The sequence below is a fragment of the Drosophila rhopaloa genome, unplaced genomic scaffold (genome assembly GCF_018152115.1).
Source record: "Drosophila rhopaloa isolate 14029-0021.01 unplaced genomic scaffold, ASM1815211v1 contig_115, whole genome shotgun sequence".
NCBI lineage: Eukaryota > Metazoa > Arthropoda > Insecta > Diptera > Drosophilidae > Drosophila > Drosophila rhopaloa.
This window is the reverse complement of record NW_025334990.1, coordinates 17,400,657-17,416,786: the sequence shown is the minus strand read 5'-3', so window position 1 is coordinate 17,416,786 and position 16,130 is coordinate 17,400,657. Positions and strand designations below refer to the sequence as shown.

The window sequence follows — 16,130 nt, the reverse complement described above, 5'->3', positions numbered from 1 at the left end:
TGAGTGTTGTTTATTTCGTAGAAAACCTTCAAAAGCCTTAAAAAAAAGACAATTAAGTGTTTTAAACCAATAAAAGGGAAACATCATATTCTCGGAGTGTCGAATTTCAAAAAGACTTATTTGCTGATAGGTAAGTTCAATAAAGGGGAATCCCTAGTATCCCGGTATACAGCTGCTAAAGAATTTATGGATTTGCAAATTATGCATTTTTTATTAGAGAAAAATTTAACATTTTTAAAGTCAGGGTTACCAACATATTAAGTGAAAGGAAATTCTTATATTTAGATATGATTATCGGGTTTTTCTTTTAATTACATAAAATAAAACTAATATTTTTTGTAATAAGTTATTTTAAAATTGCAACTGTTATAAAAAATTATAAGTTTTGAGCAGGATACTAACAACATACTTACTTAATACAAAAGTTCAATTTGTATTATATAGGTTTTTACACTAAGGTGCTAAACCATCTTTGAAGGATAACAATTTTATTTTCGCAAAAAAGGGGGGTAAGATTAAATTTTTAAACTTTGCGCTATTTGATTTTTTAGTAGATTAGTAGAGTTTTATCCGATTAAGTTTTGATAATTTTTCAGCAAGCCTAGATGGCAACACTGAACAATGTGATTTCGGCGATATTTTAAGGCTATCGCCAACGCCTCTCCTCTCTATGAGTCGTGTAGAGTCCGTTTACGTGAGCGGTCGTGGATTCGCTTTCAGCACACGGCTTATCACATATTTTTTGTGAAGAAAAAATATATAAAAAATAAAAAAAAATATTAAAAACACAAAAACGTAACAAAAAAAATTGTAAAAAGTAGCAAAAAATCGAGCAAGTGTTTGAAAAGTAAGTAGAGTGCAGGGGACTGGAATTTGCGGAGGAGAGAGCGAGAGGGCGCGACGCGAGACAAAGCGAATGTAAAAATTTTTTAGTTCAATTCGTAGCGCTTGCAGACGCCCTTTTGGCCAAAATGGCGACTGGAAACGTGAACTTTTTTGTAGAATCTGCATATTTTCGCGAAAGTTTAAGAAATCGCATAATTTTAAGGAGGCAGAAAGCGTGTCTATCTCTGGTCTGTGTGTATGTGTGGAAATTTTCCAACACGAGCGTATAGGTGAGAAGGAAAAAGAGAGGAGCAGCAACAACAAAGCATAACCAACGTTGCCATGTCGACCGACTGTCACATGCGCCAGTGTTGCCACCCAGACACACAGACAGAGAGACGAATAGAAGAGCAAAAGCCACGCCGCTTTTTTTTCTTTCTATTTCACCGCCTGCCTGGCCGAATCCATCCGGTCCGTAAAGATGAAGAAAAACCGAACTTTTTCCGTGAAAAAACAGAAATTAATTATTAAAAATTATAGGTAGACCTGATCACCAAATATGGCTTCTCTATACGTCGGTGATCTCCAACATGATGTCACCGAAGCGGGACTTTTTGAGAAGTTCTCGAGTGCTGGTCCAGTGCTGTCCATTCGTGTCTGCCGCGATGTGATGACCCGTCGCTCGTTGGGCTATGCCTACGTCAACTTCCAGCAGCCAGCCGATGGTGAGTAATCCTCAAAAATATAGTGTAATATAATAGTCGTACTGCCTGGAAAAGTTAGCCCCTCCCGCCCGAAACAAAGAAAACACGTGTGCAGTTTTTGCACTAACACAGGCACACAAACACAACCACATGCCGATGTACAGTGGCTAAAATCGCCATCAAAACTGGCCTCGCTGAAAAGATGACTCTTATAAGTGGACCAGATAAACGGCTTCCAAGTATTTCATAACTCGCTCCACCGTGCTCTGCTTACGTTAATCTCCCCATACGAACACACACCCGTACACCCCCTCGCGTGTGTATACTTATATCAATTCCAGTTCTGCTGTCGGGAAACGGGAAGTGCGGGGGATAGAGGGCAAAACAGCTGGCTTGTGCCACTCAACCGTTCGCCTAGAAATTTCCGCCTCGATTTTGCACAAAATTGCAATTATGATGGAATAAAATGGTTCCATACTGCCCAGACAGCTTATCGCAGCCCCGCCCATTAGTTGCTGCGTCTTCATTGTTTTATTTGTGTGTTTTTTATGTTGTTTCTAAGCGGCGAACTTGCGCACACTCACACTCGCATGCCTACTTACGCATTTGTGTGCGTCCCTTCCATAAACATGTGTTCATTGTTGTTTTGGCCATTTCTTTTTTGGCCTTCATCTATTTTAGGTTAGATTCCAATAACTAAATTTCCTACCTTTGTTTTGCTTTCACTTTCACAAGTCCCTGCTCTCCATTCCATTCATTAACACTTCCAAATTCTTGACATGTCAGTGAACCGCTCATCGGCCTCTCTTTTTTTCGCCCATTAAAGTCTTGTTTTTACAAAAAACGAAAACAAACTTTCACTGCGCATAGTTGCTGCTGCTTCTTCGTTTCCCGTTGTTCGCTTACATTTGTTTATTGAATTAAGCGTACAATGACATAAAAACTGGTGACTGATGATTACGCTGCGTGTGAAAGCCCATCGCATTCCAGCATTCCGCCAAGTTTACTGAACTTTAGCTTTTGAGGTTAGGCTACCAGCTTTATAAACACTGCTTTTTAAGTTGTATTTATGTTTAACATCATACCTTTCTCGCAGCTCCTAACCATTGGTTGCACAAATTTAACCCTTTTGACACGACTAAAATTTAATGCTGCGAAAATAAGCTAAGCAACTTACCATGCTAATGGACTTCACATACCATCCGCAGAAGTAGATGCATTACAGAATATGATTTGATTCTTTAAGTGCTGAATTACTAAATATCACATATAGCTTAAACAAATGTTTAGCAACTTCTACCCATTGGTTGGTCGGAAATTCCATTTTTGACACGATTAAGATTCATAGTTGCAACAAAAACCTTTGCAACTTACCATGTTGATGAGTAACGTATACCATCTGCAGAATTAGAAGCAAGACAATCACAAAATTTTTAATCTAATTAGAAGCAGTAGTATCTTTATATAATTCTTAAGAACAAAATATTTTTTATCTAGGCTCTAAAAGCAACTTCTACCCATTGGTTGTTCAATTACATCCTTTTTGACACGACTAAGATTCACAGTTGCTATAAAAACCTATGCAACTTACCATGCTGATGAGTAACGCATACCATCTGCAGAAGTAGAAGCATAACAATCAATAATTCTATGATATAGCAGTAACTGGTACTGATTGATATAAATTAAAAAACACTTTCAGTGTATCCACAAAACCATAACCTTATTGTGCATTAATTCTCAGATCCATACGCTACTTGCAACTACTACCCATTGGTTGGTCAAAAAACCCTTTTTTGACACGACTAAGATTCATAGTTGCTATAAAAACCTGTGCAACTTACCATGCTGATGGGTAACGCATACCATCTGCAGAAGTAGAAGCATGACAATAACTAATTTTGTAAACTATATTATTATTGAAATTTAAAGTTCTCAAAGAATACACCATCCGCAGAAGTAGTAGCTCAACAGTCAAAAATACCGTCGGTTACCAATAATTTAGCAACTTCTACCCATTGGTTGGTCAAATTTACCCATTTTTGACACGACTAAGATTCATAGTTGCCAAATAAAAGTCCAGACTTGACTTACCATGCACTAGGCTGCTTTCAGCTCATGGCCAGTGCAGAAGTTGAAGAGTCACAATGCCAGCTAAGACCCTTTTGATATAATTAAATATCACTTCCTCTGTGAACCCACAAAGCTATAAGGTATTTGCAACTCCTACCCATTGGTTGGTCAAAAAACCCTTTTTTGACACGACTAAGATTCATAGTTGCTATAAAAACCTGTGCAACTTACCATGCTGATGGGTAACGCATACCATCTGCAGAAGTAGAAGCATGACAATCATTAATTATTGAAATTGTTGATATGATTTAAATTCAACTACCTCAAAACTTTAAACATATTAGGCATTTAATTCTAAGATATAAACGTTACTAGCACCTCCTACTCATCGGTTGGTCAAATACACCCCTTGTATTTGTGGAGAAACCAATTTTCCATAAGTTTTGTATACCATCTGCAGAAGTAGAAGCTCGCTCGACAGCCACAATTACCGTCAGTTACCAATCATTTAGCAACTTCTACCCATTGGTTGGTCAAATTTACCCATTTTTGACACGACTAAGATTCATAGTTGCCAAATAAAAGTCCAGACTTGACTTACCATGCACTAGGCTGCTTTCAGCTCATGGCCAGTGCAGAAGTTGAAGAGTCACAATGCAATCTAAGTCCCTTTTATGATAAGCTTTTAAACCGAAAGCGAACCAATAGTAAGGCTCTACTCTTCTTTCATCCGCAGCTGAGCGTGCTCTGGACACCATGAACTTCGACCTGGTCCGCAACAAGCCCATTCGCATTATGTGGTCCCAGCGCGATCCCTCATTGCGCCGCTCTGGCGTTGGCAACGTGTTCATCAAGAACCTGGACAAGGCCATCGACAACAAGGCTATCTACGACACTTTCTCTGCCTTCGGCAACATCCTGAGCTGCAAGGTTGCCACTGATGAGAAGGGCAACTCCAAGGGCTATGGTTTCGTACACTTCGAAACTGAGGAGGCGGCCAATACGTCCATCGAAAAGGTCAATGGCATGTTGCTCAACGGCAAGAAAGTCTACGTAGGCAAGTTCATTCCGCGCAAGGAGCGCGAGAAGGAGCTGGGCGAGAAGGCCAAGCTGTTCACAAATGTGTACGTGAAGAACTTCACCGAGGAGTTCGACGACGAAAAGCTGAAGGAGTTCTTCGAGCCCTACGGCAAGATCACCAGCTACAAGGTAAAATATTAAAATTTTTGATATCTTGTGGGCACTGTTAACTTACTCTTCTATTTCAGGTCATGTCCAAGGAGGATGGCAAGAGCAAGGGTTTCGGATTCGTTGCCTTTGAGACCACAGAAGCTGCCGAGGCGGCCGTCCAGGCCCTAAATGGTAAGGACATGGGCGAGGGCAAGTCCCTGTACGTGGCCCGTGCCCAGAAGAAGGCTGAGCGCCAGCAGGAGCTGAAACGCAAGTTTGAGGAGCTCAAGAAGAAGCGTCACGAGTCTGTCTTCGGCGTCAATCTGTACGTCAAGAATCTGGACGACACGATCGATGATGACCGCCTGCGCGAGGCATTCTCTCTGTACGGCACCATCACATCGGCCAAGGTAATGACCGATGAAGAGGGTCGGTCCAAGGGCTTCGGTTTTGTGTGTTTCATTTCGCCCAACGAGGCCACCTGCGCCGTGACCGAACTGAACGGCCGCGTCATCGGCAGCAAGCCCTTGTACGTGGCTTTGGCCCAAAGGAAGGAGGAGCGCAAGGCTCACCTCGCCTCCCAGTACATGCGTCACATGACCGGCATGCGCATGCAGCAGCTGGGACAGATCTTCCAGCCCAACATGGGAGGCGGCTTCATTGTGCCGACCTTACCGCCAAATCAGCGGTTCTTGGGTCCCCAGTTCACACCCCAGATGAGAAACACACCACGATGGGCACCACAAGTGCGTCCCGCCGCCACGGTGCAGAGCGTGCAGGCGGGCGCTGCCGCCGCCGCTGCTGGTGGCTTCCAGGGCACAGCCGGAGCGGTGCCAACCCAGTTCCGCTCGGCTGCTGCCGGAGCACGCGGTGCCCAGACCCAGCAGGTGCAGGGCACGCACGCCGCCGCTGCTGCCGCGGCTAACAACATGCGCAACACCGGAGCGCGCGCGATCACCGGCCAGCAGACAGCTGCGCCCATGCAGATTGCCGGAGCACAGATCCCCGGCGGAGCCCAGCAGCGTGCTTCCAACTACAAATACACATCCAACATGCGCAATCCCCCAGTGCAGCAGCAACTGCAGACTCAGCCCATGCCACAGCAGTTGCAAGGAAAGAGTAAGTGTTGAGTTCACGAGCTGTAAGGAGCTGTATCTTTACCATCCGATTCCATTGCAGATTCTGAGAAGCTCATTGCCTCGTTGCTGGCCAACGCCAAGCCGCAGGAGCAGAAACAGATCCTCGGCGAGCGTCTGTATCCGATGATTGAGCGCATGCACCAGGCTCTGGCTGGCAAGATCACCGGCATGTTGCTGGAGATTGAGAACTCGGAGCTGTTGCACATGCTCGAAGATCAGGAGGCCCTTAAGGCCAAGGTTGAGGAGGCTGTGGCCGTGCTTCAGGTGCACCGCGTCTCTGAGCCCGCTAACTAAGCTCGAACAGCTCAAGCGGATGAAAATTTTATAAGAACACTCGACACCCAAAAAGTAGGTCTTACATGGAGATCTAAAAAGATACAACTTAATCTAATCCCCAATTTTTTTTCACTTTCGCAGTTTTCCTCTTAACTTTCAATTCATTAACAACAATTCGCATTCACTGATGCTAGTGCATAGAAAGAACGCCAAGAAGGACACACATTCAACACAGAAGAACGAACCACAAAGGTGGAGCGCAAAAGCTCCGGCTTTTTTTCTTTTCTAATACAAGAAACACCAGCAAAAACAATTTCAATCATTTAATTTCGAACGCATTTACGCAAGTACACGAAGCAAAAAGAAGAAAGTCACGAAAAAGCAATTCTGCAGATCGATTCAAGAATTCTTTTTATACATAAACAAGTTAATTGAAAAAAAAATGGAAAAATGTGAATTGAAAAATATTTTTTTTTTGTCATTGCTTGAACTAAATCAATATTATTTTGTATGCGTATGAAGAAAAAATTAAAAACCATCGCAAAATAAACAGATTAAAGCATAAATGTAGAAAGCTTCTTGCAATAATTGAAATTGTGTTTTAAAGAACGTCGACAAGTTTCTAGACTTACAGATTGAGTTTTTCGTACACTTTTTCCTCCCCACACTTTCAAACAACACCACTCGAAAGCGATATGTAATTTTTTTCAATTCTTTTTTTCTCAAATAAAAACTTTAAGAAAACTTTGTTTAGAAAAAGAAACGCGACAACCATACACTTTTAAAAAAGCAAAGAAAACAAAACAAAAAAATTGCAAAAAAGTTAAAATAAAAACGAAAAAATGTAATGCAAACTGTGCAGAACAGAAGAGAAAGGAAAAAGAAAACCGCAAGAATATGAGAGTCAAGTTTTTGCTACTTTGAAAAAAGAAAGAAAATACAAAAAACCAACAGCAGAGAAAATATGTTGAAAAATGAAAACAAAAATTAAAAAACTAAAAAAAAATCGCAAAACCTATGTAAAAACAGCAAAAAAAAAGAAAATATATATAAACACACACCCACACACACATATTAAACAACAACATTTATGAGAAATACAAAACAAATACAAGAAAAACATGAAGAGCGCTAAAGCGCGAAAAACTTATGAAGCATATTGATGAAAAAGGGCGACGAAACCCCAGGGCAAATAAAAGCTAGCAGGATTTTTATGATCACTATTATCTAAAAGAATGGATGCGAAAAGAAACATACATAAATTTATTACAATCTGCAAATATATATATATTTAATGAGAACTCGTGAAGCGAACGCCGCCGCGATTTTATTTGCGTTCTGACTTTGTTACAAAGAGAATCAAGAATATTACCAGTAAATAATGTTTTTACACCATGCATAATACGATATATTAAAGCAAGCAAAAGTAAAAATCGCCGCGCGGGGCAGTGAAATTCATATTTTTTTATTAAACAAAATAAAAAACCAATCGAAAATCTTTGAAAAAATTGTAAAACACAAAACCATTTATATGCATAAAAAAGCAAAAATATTTAAAAAACGCAAAACAAAGAGAGAAAAACAGAAAAAATAACCAAAACCCGAATTGGAACATTCAAGGGATATTGCGCGAGATTTACTGAAAATTAGAAGCGAACCAAATGGAGCGAAGAAACCTTTTACTTTTCACGAAATATACGCAAGTCAACACACTTCTATATATAGCAGATATATATGTATACTTATATATTCAAGCGATATAAAACATAATTTGTATGATTAACGAAAATAGGATTGTTAAAATTTGATTGCGCATCTTTGAAACAAAACCCAGCAATTAAAACCATTTGAATAAATTGTAATGAACGCTGAGAGAAAGTCCGTAAAACATACCTTTGTACACCCAACAAATTTAATTACAATAAAATTCCACTTCGGCAAAAAAAAGGTTGTTTCATTTTTTGGGGGGTGCATGGGTGATTGATCAATTTTATTTAAAGTGATCAAAAATCAAGGAAAATATTTTCCATATTATTAATATTAAAAAAGTGTTGGTGTCTAAGTAAATCAGGTATTTTCTTAAATAAAAATACAATTTGCATTCAAATTTCAAAACTTTTTCTGTGTTCTCAAAAAGAAAAACAAGAATTCTTGATTATTTTGAGCACAGCTATATGATAGTGTATGTTCCAGCAGATGACCCTTATATAATAATAAAGGCAAGTATTAAGCATAATCGAATAAACTTTATTTAAGTTTAGTAACATTTGTGAATCTATCGAGCATTAACATTATATTGACAAATTACTAAGTCGGAAATTCCAAAGCAGGACTTGCAAGTATACATAAAACACATAAAAATGGCAAATCTTTGATATCTTAAAGTAGAGATTTAAATAGCAAAGGGGGGCTGATAGATGAATAGACTTTTGGCCGAGTGTTGTGTTCCTTTGCGTGGGATAACGACTCCAAGCTAACATATTCATCCCGACTAGGATGTACTCCCACGTAGAGATTGTCCAGGCTTAATCCTCATCGTCGTCATCATCGGCGGGCACGAAGAGATCATTCTCCTCCAGGAAGTTTGCCACATTCTTGCTGATAGTGGCGCCCACGAAGAGACCCGGGATGACGGCACAGAAAATGGCCAGGAGGCCAAATGGCATCTCCTCGGGCTTCGGTTTAATGGCGCCGCTGCGGAAGTACACGCTGGACATGTGGCGCTGCAGGATTCTCAGGTTTCCGGGATTTTCCGTCACCCTGCGTTGCAACTGCTGCAGGGCCAGGTTAATGGGAAATGCCAGACGTGCGACAACCATGGTTACAAGTTTTAAATAAATCTATATTTGATTTTAAACCGAAATTTGTCTTAATTTGTGCGTCGATTTTCAAGATTGTGAGTCAACAGCTGATTCAGCCAGGACCAGTGTTGTTAAACACGCAAGGCGAGAATACACCCACGCGCAGCATTGTTTAAAAACGCAAACATGGCGCCTCTTTTTAAATTTTTACCCCCACAATTTATGTACAAATAAAACAAATTTCACTTGGGTTGCACATTTTACAGCTTGCGGATGTGTGTATATATTTATTTTTTAGAGCGTATACAAATGCTCGGTTCAATTAGAATTAGGGTGGCCACGTATAAATATATATATCAATCAATTGCCCTTAACTAGTAAAATATACCGATGTTGATATTAGATTTTTTGTGTGGGTGTGTTTGGATTTAAGATTGCTGTTTATTAAATGTTTAAAAATTTCCTTTGATTATCGCATTGATTTTACATATGTGGTGGTGGAAATCTATATAAAAAAAAAAAAACAAGAGTTGTGCCCGAAAAAAAACAAACAATGGCAGTTTTACATAAATACGTAGCGCTAGTCATACTCTGCAGTAGGCAAACAATTGTGGATATAAGGGCATAATCACAGCAAAGCAATGCGAACCGAAACTACATATATCGGTGCTAGCCGCTTTTGTTGATTAACAAATACAATACAAGTACAGACGCTTTTTTACAGTTTAAATAATTGGCTAAAATGGAACTACACAAATACCTTGGTACATATGTATAAATATTTATTTTTAATTGATTTGTGAAGCTGTTTTTAGTTTTGCGCACTTCAAAATACTTGAGACTTTTATGAGAAAGGCATAGGAAATTGTTCTGCGGACGATTTATTCTAGTACACGTAGCCTAAGTATAAAAAGAACGCAATTGTTGGATGTACGCTCCTCAAGCGGGGTATGCAGACTCTTTTGGAAAGGGCCGAAAACAAACTTCCGCCTTCCTTAGTTTACCTTAATTCTACGTATGAAATTGCACTAAACACGGAGAGGGATGTGGACATAAATAAAATGATAAGTGGCGTGTGGGCAACACCTGATCATCACTCACTAACTACTTTTTGATTATGTAGGATGGATCGCAGCTATCAGCCATTTATTTTTACCTTTTTACCACCGCAATTGGCTGAAGATAGGGAAAGGCGATTTCGGGAATATGACTTTCTGGTTTCCTCGCCGATAGAGCAGCTGTTTTAAGACCCCACCCCATGGGGTGACAATCTCGAAACACCATTTACTCCGAAGTGATTCACGCTCGGGTTATGAAAAAGTTGCGAGCCTGGGCAGAATGTTGTTGCATCTAACAATAAATACTACAAAATAATACCCCTTTGGGAAGGGGGCTAAATACAAACAAATACAGTACATAACAAAACGTAAATGTAAAATTGCAATTTTCAGAGCGTCACATTTTAATTTTAACAACTGTACCAAAACGCAAAATATTAGCTCAATAATTTTGGTTGCTGATAAATAGATTCCTCTAAAAGGTGAAAATTGCAATTTTATGTGTGGGTGGTTTCCTCTTAAGCATACATACATAAACACGCCGCCCGTTCGAGCGGTATCCTCCGGCTTTTGCTGGAAGGTCCACAAAACAAGAGACGAAATCTGGGCAGGATGGGGGGCTGGTGCCGCCGTGCATGCCTCCTCAATCGAACTCCGCAATCGAGGGAGGCGGCGCATTGCGATTTAAATCGACCCGGACGCCAGGCGCAGCTCCGGTCGATCCGGAAGCTGGGGCTTTGGTCTTTGGCGCGGCTTCCCCATCGCCTGGTCATAAGTCCTGGAAGCGACGCACGTCCTCCCAGTAGTGCGACGGCACTTCGAACATCTTGGCGGGGATGTTGTCGCGGAACTCGAACTTCTGGAAAGTCACCTTGGCGGTGACCGTGTGCAACACAGGTATCTCGATCTTCACCGGAAAGCCCGTCGGCAACTTGAGCGTGACGAACTCGCGCAGCTTGTTGATGTGTTTGAGGGGTGCCACCACCTCCAGAACGTCCAGCAGCATGTCCACGCTGAGGGGAAAGTCCTTGCTCATGGCCACTGTGGCGCGCAGGGTCTTGTTCGACTGTTTGTGGACGGGCGGTCGGCCCAGTTGCGGGCACTTGCCAACCTCGGCTTCGAGGTACTGGCGCCAGGTTACCGTGGTGGCCGGAGGAGCCTGCAGCGAACTGCGACGCGGCAGGTCCGGCAGTGTGATTCCATTCGGCGCTGTCGGTGTGTTGCTCTCGGGCGGAGTGGCCGTGTGCTGGCTGCCGAGACTAGACCGCCGGGTATCCGGCTGCTGATTGCCACCCTTTGTGATTGTCTCGACAATGGCCCTGTTCTTTTGCAGATCCTCGTGCGACAGGTGTTCTCGCCGCTTACGCTGCTTCAGGATCAGGCCCTGGATGGTGTAGATCTCGCACTGATACTGCCCGCCAATCACCTCCTTGCGATTGGCTCGGAATATCCAGCCGCGTTGCGCCCGGGCGAACTGTATCGTCTTGGTTGACATCTGGGTGGCCAGGATATCGGTGGACATAAGCACGTCCACCTCGTCCTCCATGTCGGACTCCTCGTAGCGCAGTCGCTGGAAGCACTCCTGCTCATTGTCCAGCAAGACCAGTGATTCCCTGGGCGGCGCCTCTCCGCGAAACAAGAAGGATATGTCCCCTCGCTCCCATCGCATATCGTTGAAGTCCACAAGCGTGGTGTCCAGCCGGATGGAGGCGCCCGATTTGTACAACCGGCAGATGTCCGAGGGCAGGATGCGGGAGACAAGCGGCAGCCAGGACTGAAAGTCCCATTTGAACTCCATGTAGAAATCCTGCATCTGGCGCAGCGCATTCACTAGCTTTTCGCGGCGACTCTCCATGTGTTCGCGCGACTGCAGCTTGAGCATGCGCAGCACCTGCGTGATTGTCTGACGGTCGCCGTAGCTGATGGCCTCGGACAGCGGGGACCAGCCCTCGTTGTTCTTGATCTTCACAGGGGCGTTTTGGGCGAGTAGCAGGCGCACAGCGTGCTTTCTGCCCAGCATTACGGCCAGGTGAAGTGGCGTGTTTCCGTGCTTGTCCTTGCGGCCCACTTCGTCCTGCGCTGTGCTCAAAAGAAGGCGGCGCTGCAGCGACTTTATGTCGTCCTCGAAAACGCTTTGGTGCATTGGAAAGTCGAGGGACTCAAGCGCGGGATTCACTGTGGGATGTGGCACTGCTGCCTTGGCTGTGGGCGTGGCGGTGGTGGCTGGCGTGGGCGTGGTTGCTTTCGGCAGTGGGTGCTCCGCTGGGGAATCACCGTCACCTTCGCCATCCTCGCCCTCACCGGCCGACTGATACTCGTCCGAATCCTCGCTAGACGTCGACTTGGCATCCGCCTGCGCCTGCTGCTTATGCTTGCCGCACTCGTCCTCTTTTTCGTTGGACATGTCTCGATTTTTCTGCCCCCGTCGCGTCTTCTTTGGAATTAATCAATCTTTTTTTTAGTTTATCTGGGGATGTGTACAAATTACACTCTATTGATTTGGCAAGCTATCGATCCATCGATAGGTCTCAGGTAAGAAAAGGGGTCCATTCCGCATCGAGCAGCCCTGGTTTGGCAGACTTTGAAAGAGGTGGCAGCACTGGTGTTAAATAATTACTTTTATCAGCCTGGGGTGACCTGAATCTCTCTTAAAAACATTAAATGACAATATTTAACGGTTTATAGGTTGTATTTATTTATTTTTAAAGACAAGCTTTTTTGGTTGCCTTTTTGTCCCGTTCAAAAGACTTTGTATTTAATTGGAGGAAGAATTTAAAGGGTTTTTCCGTACAAGGGGAGCACTTGCACGGACGTTCTCTTGTGTGAATTTGCAAGTGTCCCCTAAGATTGGATCTCTGCCTCTCAAAAGTTGTATTTAAGTTTAGATTTAATTGAAAAACGTTTCGAAGAATGAGACCATTTACGCGAGAATTAATCTTTGCTATAATCGTCTTCATTTTTAATTCTTATCTAAGTCTTCGTTAAAGTTATCATCTTCTGAGTGCGTTTGCAAGTGATTTTCCAAATCTGCATCATCATTAAAAGAGTCAGGAGTTCTCAGGAGTTCTCCAGAGTCAGTCCGCAAGTGTTTTTTAGGATTTTAATTTAAGGTATAGGTGTTTTTTCAACGGAAACCTATAAACGATTTTTCTTCTGTCTGCATTTGCAAGTGTTTCTTAAGATTTGAATTTGAGATACAGGTCCAAATAACAATGGAAACATTTTAGTGGTCCTAAGTGCGTTCGCAAATGTTGCTTATGTTTTGAATTTGTTGAAAAAGTCTCTGAGAAGATTGGAAGTTAAGGTACATTTCTTCGGACGATGGGAACACTTCCAATTTATCTCAAATTTATTTAAGAAGGATATGTTATATAATGGATAAAAGTATTTGCTGATCAGTTGTCTAAATGATATCAAATTTCATTACAGATGTGAAAAATCTGTAGCTGTAGGAATTTTGGGGGAATCTAGAAGCAGTTAAGCAGTAGGCTAAGCTTAATCCTTCGAATTTCTGGAACTTGATTTAACTTCGAAAAATATACTTTTTCTCAGATTCGCTATAGGCCTGCAAAGTCAAATCAACCGTTAGTCGAACCGCGCAAATCTGGCAGCGCCGCGCACAGGTGTCAACAACAGCAGGGGTTGGTCGAAGGGGAGTTAGGGGGGCAGGGACACTCTGAGAATGCAAAATGAATTAAACGGAGAGCGAGACGAAAACAAACAGAAACAAGTGTCATAATCCTATCCACAGCACCCGGAGATAATGTCGAGCGATGAACTGTATCGCGTAAAGTACTCTACTTCGCGCTATCAGCGCCACCAGACGCCCTTGAACGTCAGCTCCTTGCACTGGGCTCGCCAGCAGTACGGGCATGAGATGGATCAGCAACTTCGTCGGCGGCTCCTGGCCTCACCCGCCTACGTGGACAGGCTGGAGCAGGAGGTACTGCTCGCCGGCCACGAGGGCTGCGTCAACTGCCTGGAGTGGACCACCGACGGGCTCTGGCTGGCCTCCGGATCCGACGACTATCGCGTGATGATTTGGGATCCGTTCCGGAAGAAGCGCGTCCATGTTATCAGCACCAAGCACCTGGGCAACATGTTCTCGGTGAAGTTCCTTCCCAAAACGAACAACAGCATTGTGGCTACTTGTGCGGCGGACAAATTCATCTACGTCTACGACATCAATCACTCAAACGAGACCCTCTTCGCTTGCAATTGCCACCTGATGCGGGCCAAGCGGCTGGCCACCGCCCAGGACTCGCCCCACATCTTCTGGTCGGCGGGGGAGGACGGCTGCATCCTTCAGCTGGACATGCGGGAGCCACATCGCTGCCGGCCGGAGGAGGGAGGCGGCGTCAAGCTCTTGAGCCTGTGCAACCAAGTGGAGTCCACGGCAGAGGCCAAGTGCTTGGCCATCAATCCAAGGCGGACGGAGTACCTGGCCGTGGGCACCAACGATCCCTTTGCACGGGTGTACGATCGCCGCAAGCTGCCTTCCACCGACGGCAATGGTGGGTAACCAAAATCGGAGCTTCTGCACAGTATTAAAACCTCTAATTTTCTTCAGGTTTATCCGCCTGTGTGTCTTACTATGCTCCCGGACAGATCCTAAAGAACATCAGCCGCAACATTGTCCACGAATCGCGGGCTATCACATACCTTACCTTTAACGGCAATGGCACGGAGCTGCTGGTCAACATGGGCGGTGAACACATCTACCGTTTCGATCTGAACCACGCTGAGCCTCCGGTTTTCTATGAACTGCCCACCTTCACAACGCCGGTCGCCCAGGAGGAGGAGGAGCCGGTGAAGGCGCCACGCAAGAGCCGCACGCTGCCCTCCAGCATAGAGGTCCATAAAAAGGAGGGGAATGAGTTTCTGGAAAACGGAAAGCTGGTAGACGCCATTGATGCGTATTCAGCGGCTCTTGTGAAATACCCGCAGGGAGAGGTTCTGTATCTGAACAGAGCCACAGCGCTGATGCGCCGGGGCTGGTTCGGCGACATATATGCGGCTCTGAGAGATTGCCACGAGGCCCTGCGGCTGGATCCCAGCTATGTGAAGGCCCACTTTCGACTGGCCAGGGCTTTGCTCGAGTTGCATCGTCCGCAGGATGCAGATAAGTGTCTGCAGGCGCTCATTCAACGCTTTCCTGACTTCGCCAACAACTACGGCGTTCTTATGCTGAATAAGGACATCAAGGAGAATCGCAGGCAGTCGCAGAGCACCGAGCCACTCGAGCATCCACCAGTGCCCATGGAGGATGGCTTCCGCTACCTGCGGCTAACGGACGCCGAGTACGATCTGCGTTCCACGGCTAGGGACTATATGCAACGCTATGTGGGCCACTGCAACGTCACGACGGACATCAAGGAGGCCAACTATTTGGGCAGCCACGGCGAGTTCATAGCCGCCGGTTCGGATGACGGCAATCTGTACATTTGGGAGGGAGATACGGGCAAGATACGGTCCGTTTATCGGGCGGACAGTGCCATTGTCAATTGCGTGCAGCCGCATCCGAGCATCTGTATGCTGGCCACCAGTGGCATTGACCACGACATCAAGATCTGGTCGCCTTGCGCCCCCAGCTCCGAGGAGCGACCCAACCTGGTGGCGGATGTGTCTCGCTACGTGCAGGATAATCAGCAGAAGATGCGCACCGATCCATTCGAACTGAATACTCGCAATGCTTACTGTTTCAATAACTAAGAACTGTAGCGTAATGTGAGTCTAGATCTAAATCCACTGCATTGTGCGGCGAGCGAGATCCAATCACGCAATATATCAAATACTAGTGTAATTTAAACTAAGCAAACATATTTTTGTTAATTTGTAAACGAACTACTGTATACAGAGTACGATGCTGATGATGAGTATGTTATGGAAGACTATAAAAATAAATGCGAAGAAATTACAAATCGTCCCGCTTTCAGATTTAAAATCTAATAAAAAGCTTGGGAGGATTTGGACTTTTTTTTGGAATTATTCTGTTTATTTACCGTAGTTGTTTAAATCTATGCTCACATGTATACATATACATACATATAAATATTTTACTTTATGTAATAATATTCAAGTATA

General features: G+C 43.9%; 4 protein-coding genes across 5 annotated transcripts; 2 read left to right on the top strand and 2 right to left on the bottom strand.

Annotated features, from left to right (window-relative positions):
- Positions 1-663: 663 nt before the first annotated feature.
- On the top strand, positions 664-8,134 carry LOC108049344 (polyadenylate-binding protein). Of its 2 annotated transcripts, none has more exons than XM_017130485.2 (6): positions 664-847; positions 1,366-1,550; positions 4,339-4,811; positions 4,871-5,891; positions 5,952-6,259; positions 6,329-8,134. In XM_017130485.2, the coding sequence occupies exons 2-5, from the start codon at positions 1,385-1,387 to the stop codon at positions 6,203-6,205; spliced, it is 1,914 nt and encodes a 637-aa protein (XP_016985974.1). In that variant the 5' UTR covers positions 664-847; positions 1,366-1,384; the 3' UTR covers positions 6,206-6,259; positions 6,329-8,134. The 2 variants fall into 2 exon arrangements, with proteins under 2 accessions (XP_016985974.1, XP_044312875.1); XM_044456940.1 differs by lacking the exon at positions 664-847 and adding an exon at positions 1,188-1,296.
- A 279-nt stretch (positions 8,135-8,413) lies between these two features.
- On the bottom strand, positions 8,414-9,119 carry LOC108049343 (essential MCU regulator, mitochondrial). The gene has a single exon (XM_017130484.1). The coding sequence runs from the start codon at positions 9,004-9,006 to the stop codon at positions 8,713-8,715; it is 294 nt and encodes a 97-aa protein (XP_016985973.1). The 5' UTR covers positions 9,007-9,119; the 3' UTR covers positions 8,414-8,712.
- Positions 9,120-9,234: 115 nt separating this feature from the next.
- Positions 9,235-12,532, bottom strand: LOC108049361 (ankyrin repeat domain-containing protein 13C). Its single transcript, XM_017130515.2, has one exon. It carries the CDS (start codon positions 12,448-12,450, stop codon positions 10,816-10,818), a length of 1,635 nt encoding a protein of 544 aa, XP_016986004.1. The 5' UTR covers positions 12,451-12,532; the 3' UTR covers positions 9,235-10,815.
- Positions 12,533-13,582: 1,050 nt separating this feature from the next.
- Positions 13,583-15,967, top strand: LOC108049346 (WD and tetratricopeptide repeats protein 1). Its single transcript, XM_017130486.1, has 2 exons — positions 13,583-14,560; positions 14,617-15,967. Exons 1-2 carry the CDS (start codon positions 13,810-13,812, stop codon positions 15,756-15,758), a joined length of 1,893 nt encoding a protein of 630 aa, XP_016985975.1. The 5' UTR covers positions 13,583-13,809; the 3' UTR covers positions 15,759-15,967.
- Positions 15,968-16,130: the final 163 nt, after the last annotated feature.

Excerpts from the sequence above, each read along its gene's own strand:
- LOC108049344 (XM_017130485.2), top strand. The coding sequence starts at position 1,385 with ATGGCTTCTCTATACGTCGGTGATCTCCAACATGATGTCACCGAAGCG. Across the intron at positions 1,551-4,338 it reads CTTCCAGCAGCCAGCCGATG|CTGAGCGTGCTCTGGACACC; the intron begins GTGAGTAATCCT and ends TTTCATCCGCAG. Across the intron at positions 5,892-5,951 it reads ACAGCAGTTGCAAGGAAAGA|ATTCTGAGAAGCTCATTGCC; the intron begins GTAAGTGTTGAG and ends ATTCCATTGCAG.
- LOC108049343 (XM_017130484.1), bottom strand. The coding sequence starts at position 9,006 with ATGGTTGTCGCACGTCTGGCATTTCCCATTAACCTGGCCCTGCAGCAG.
- LOC108049361 (XM_017130515.2), bottom strand. The coding sequence starts at position 12,450 with ATGTCCAACGAAAAAGAGGACGAGTGCGGCAAGCATAAGCAGCAGGCG.
- LOC108049346 (XM_017130486.1), top strand. The coding sequence starts at position 13,810 with ATGTCGAGCGATGAACTGTATCGCGTAAAGTACTCTACTTCGCGCTAT. Across the intron at positions 14,561-14,616 it reads GCCTTCCACCGACGGCAATG|GTTTATCCGCCTGTGTGTCT; the intron begins GTGGGTAACCAA and ends AATTTTCTTCAG.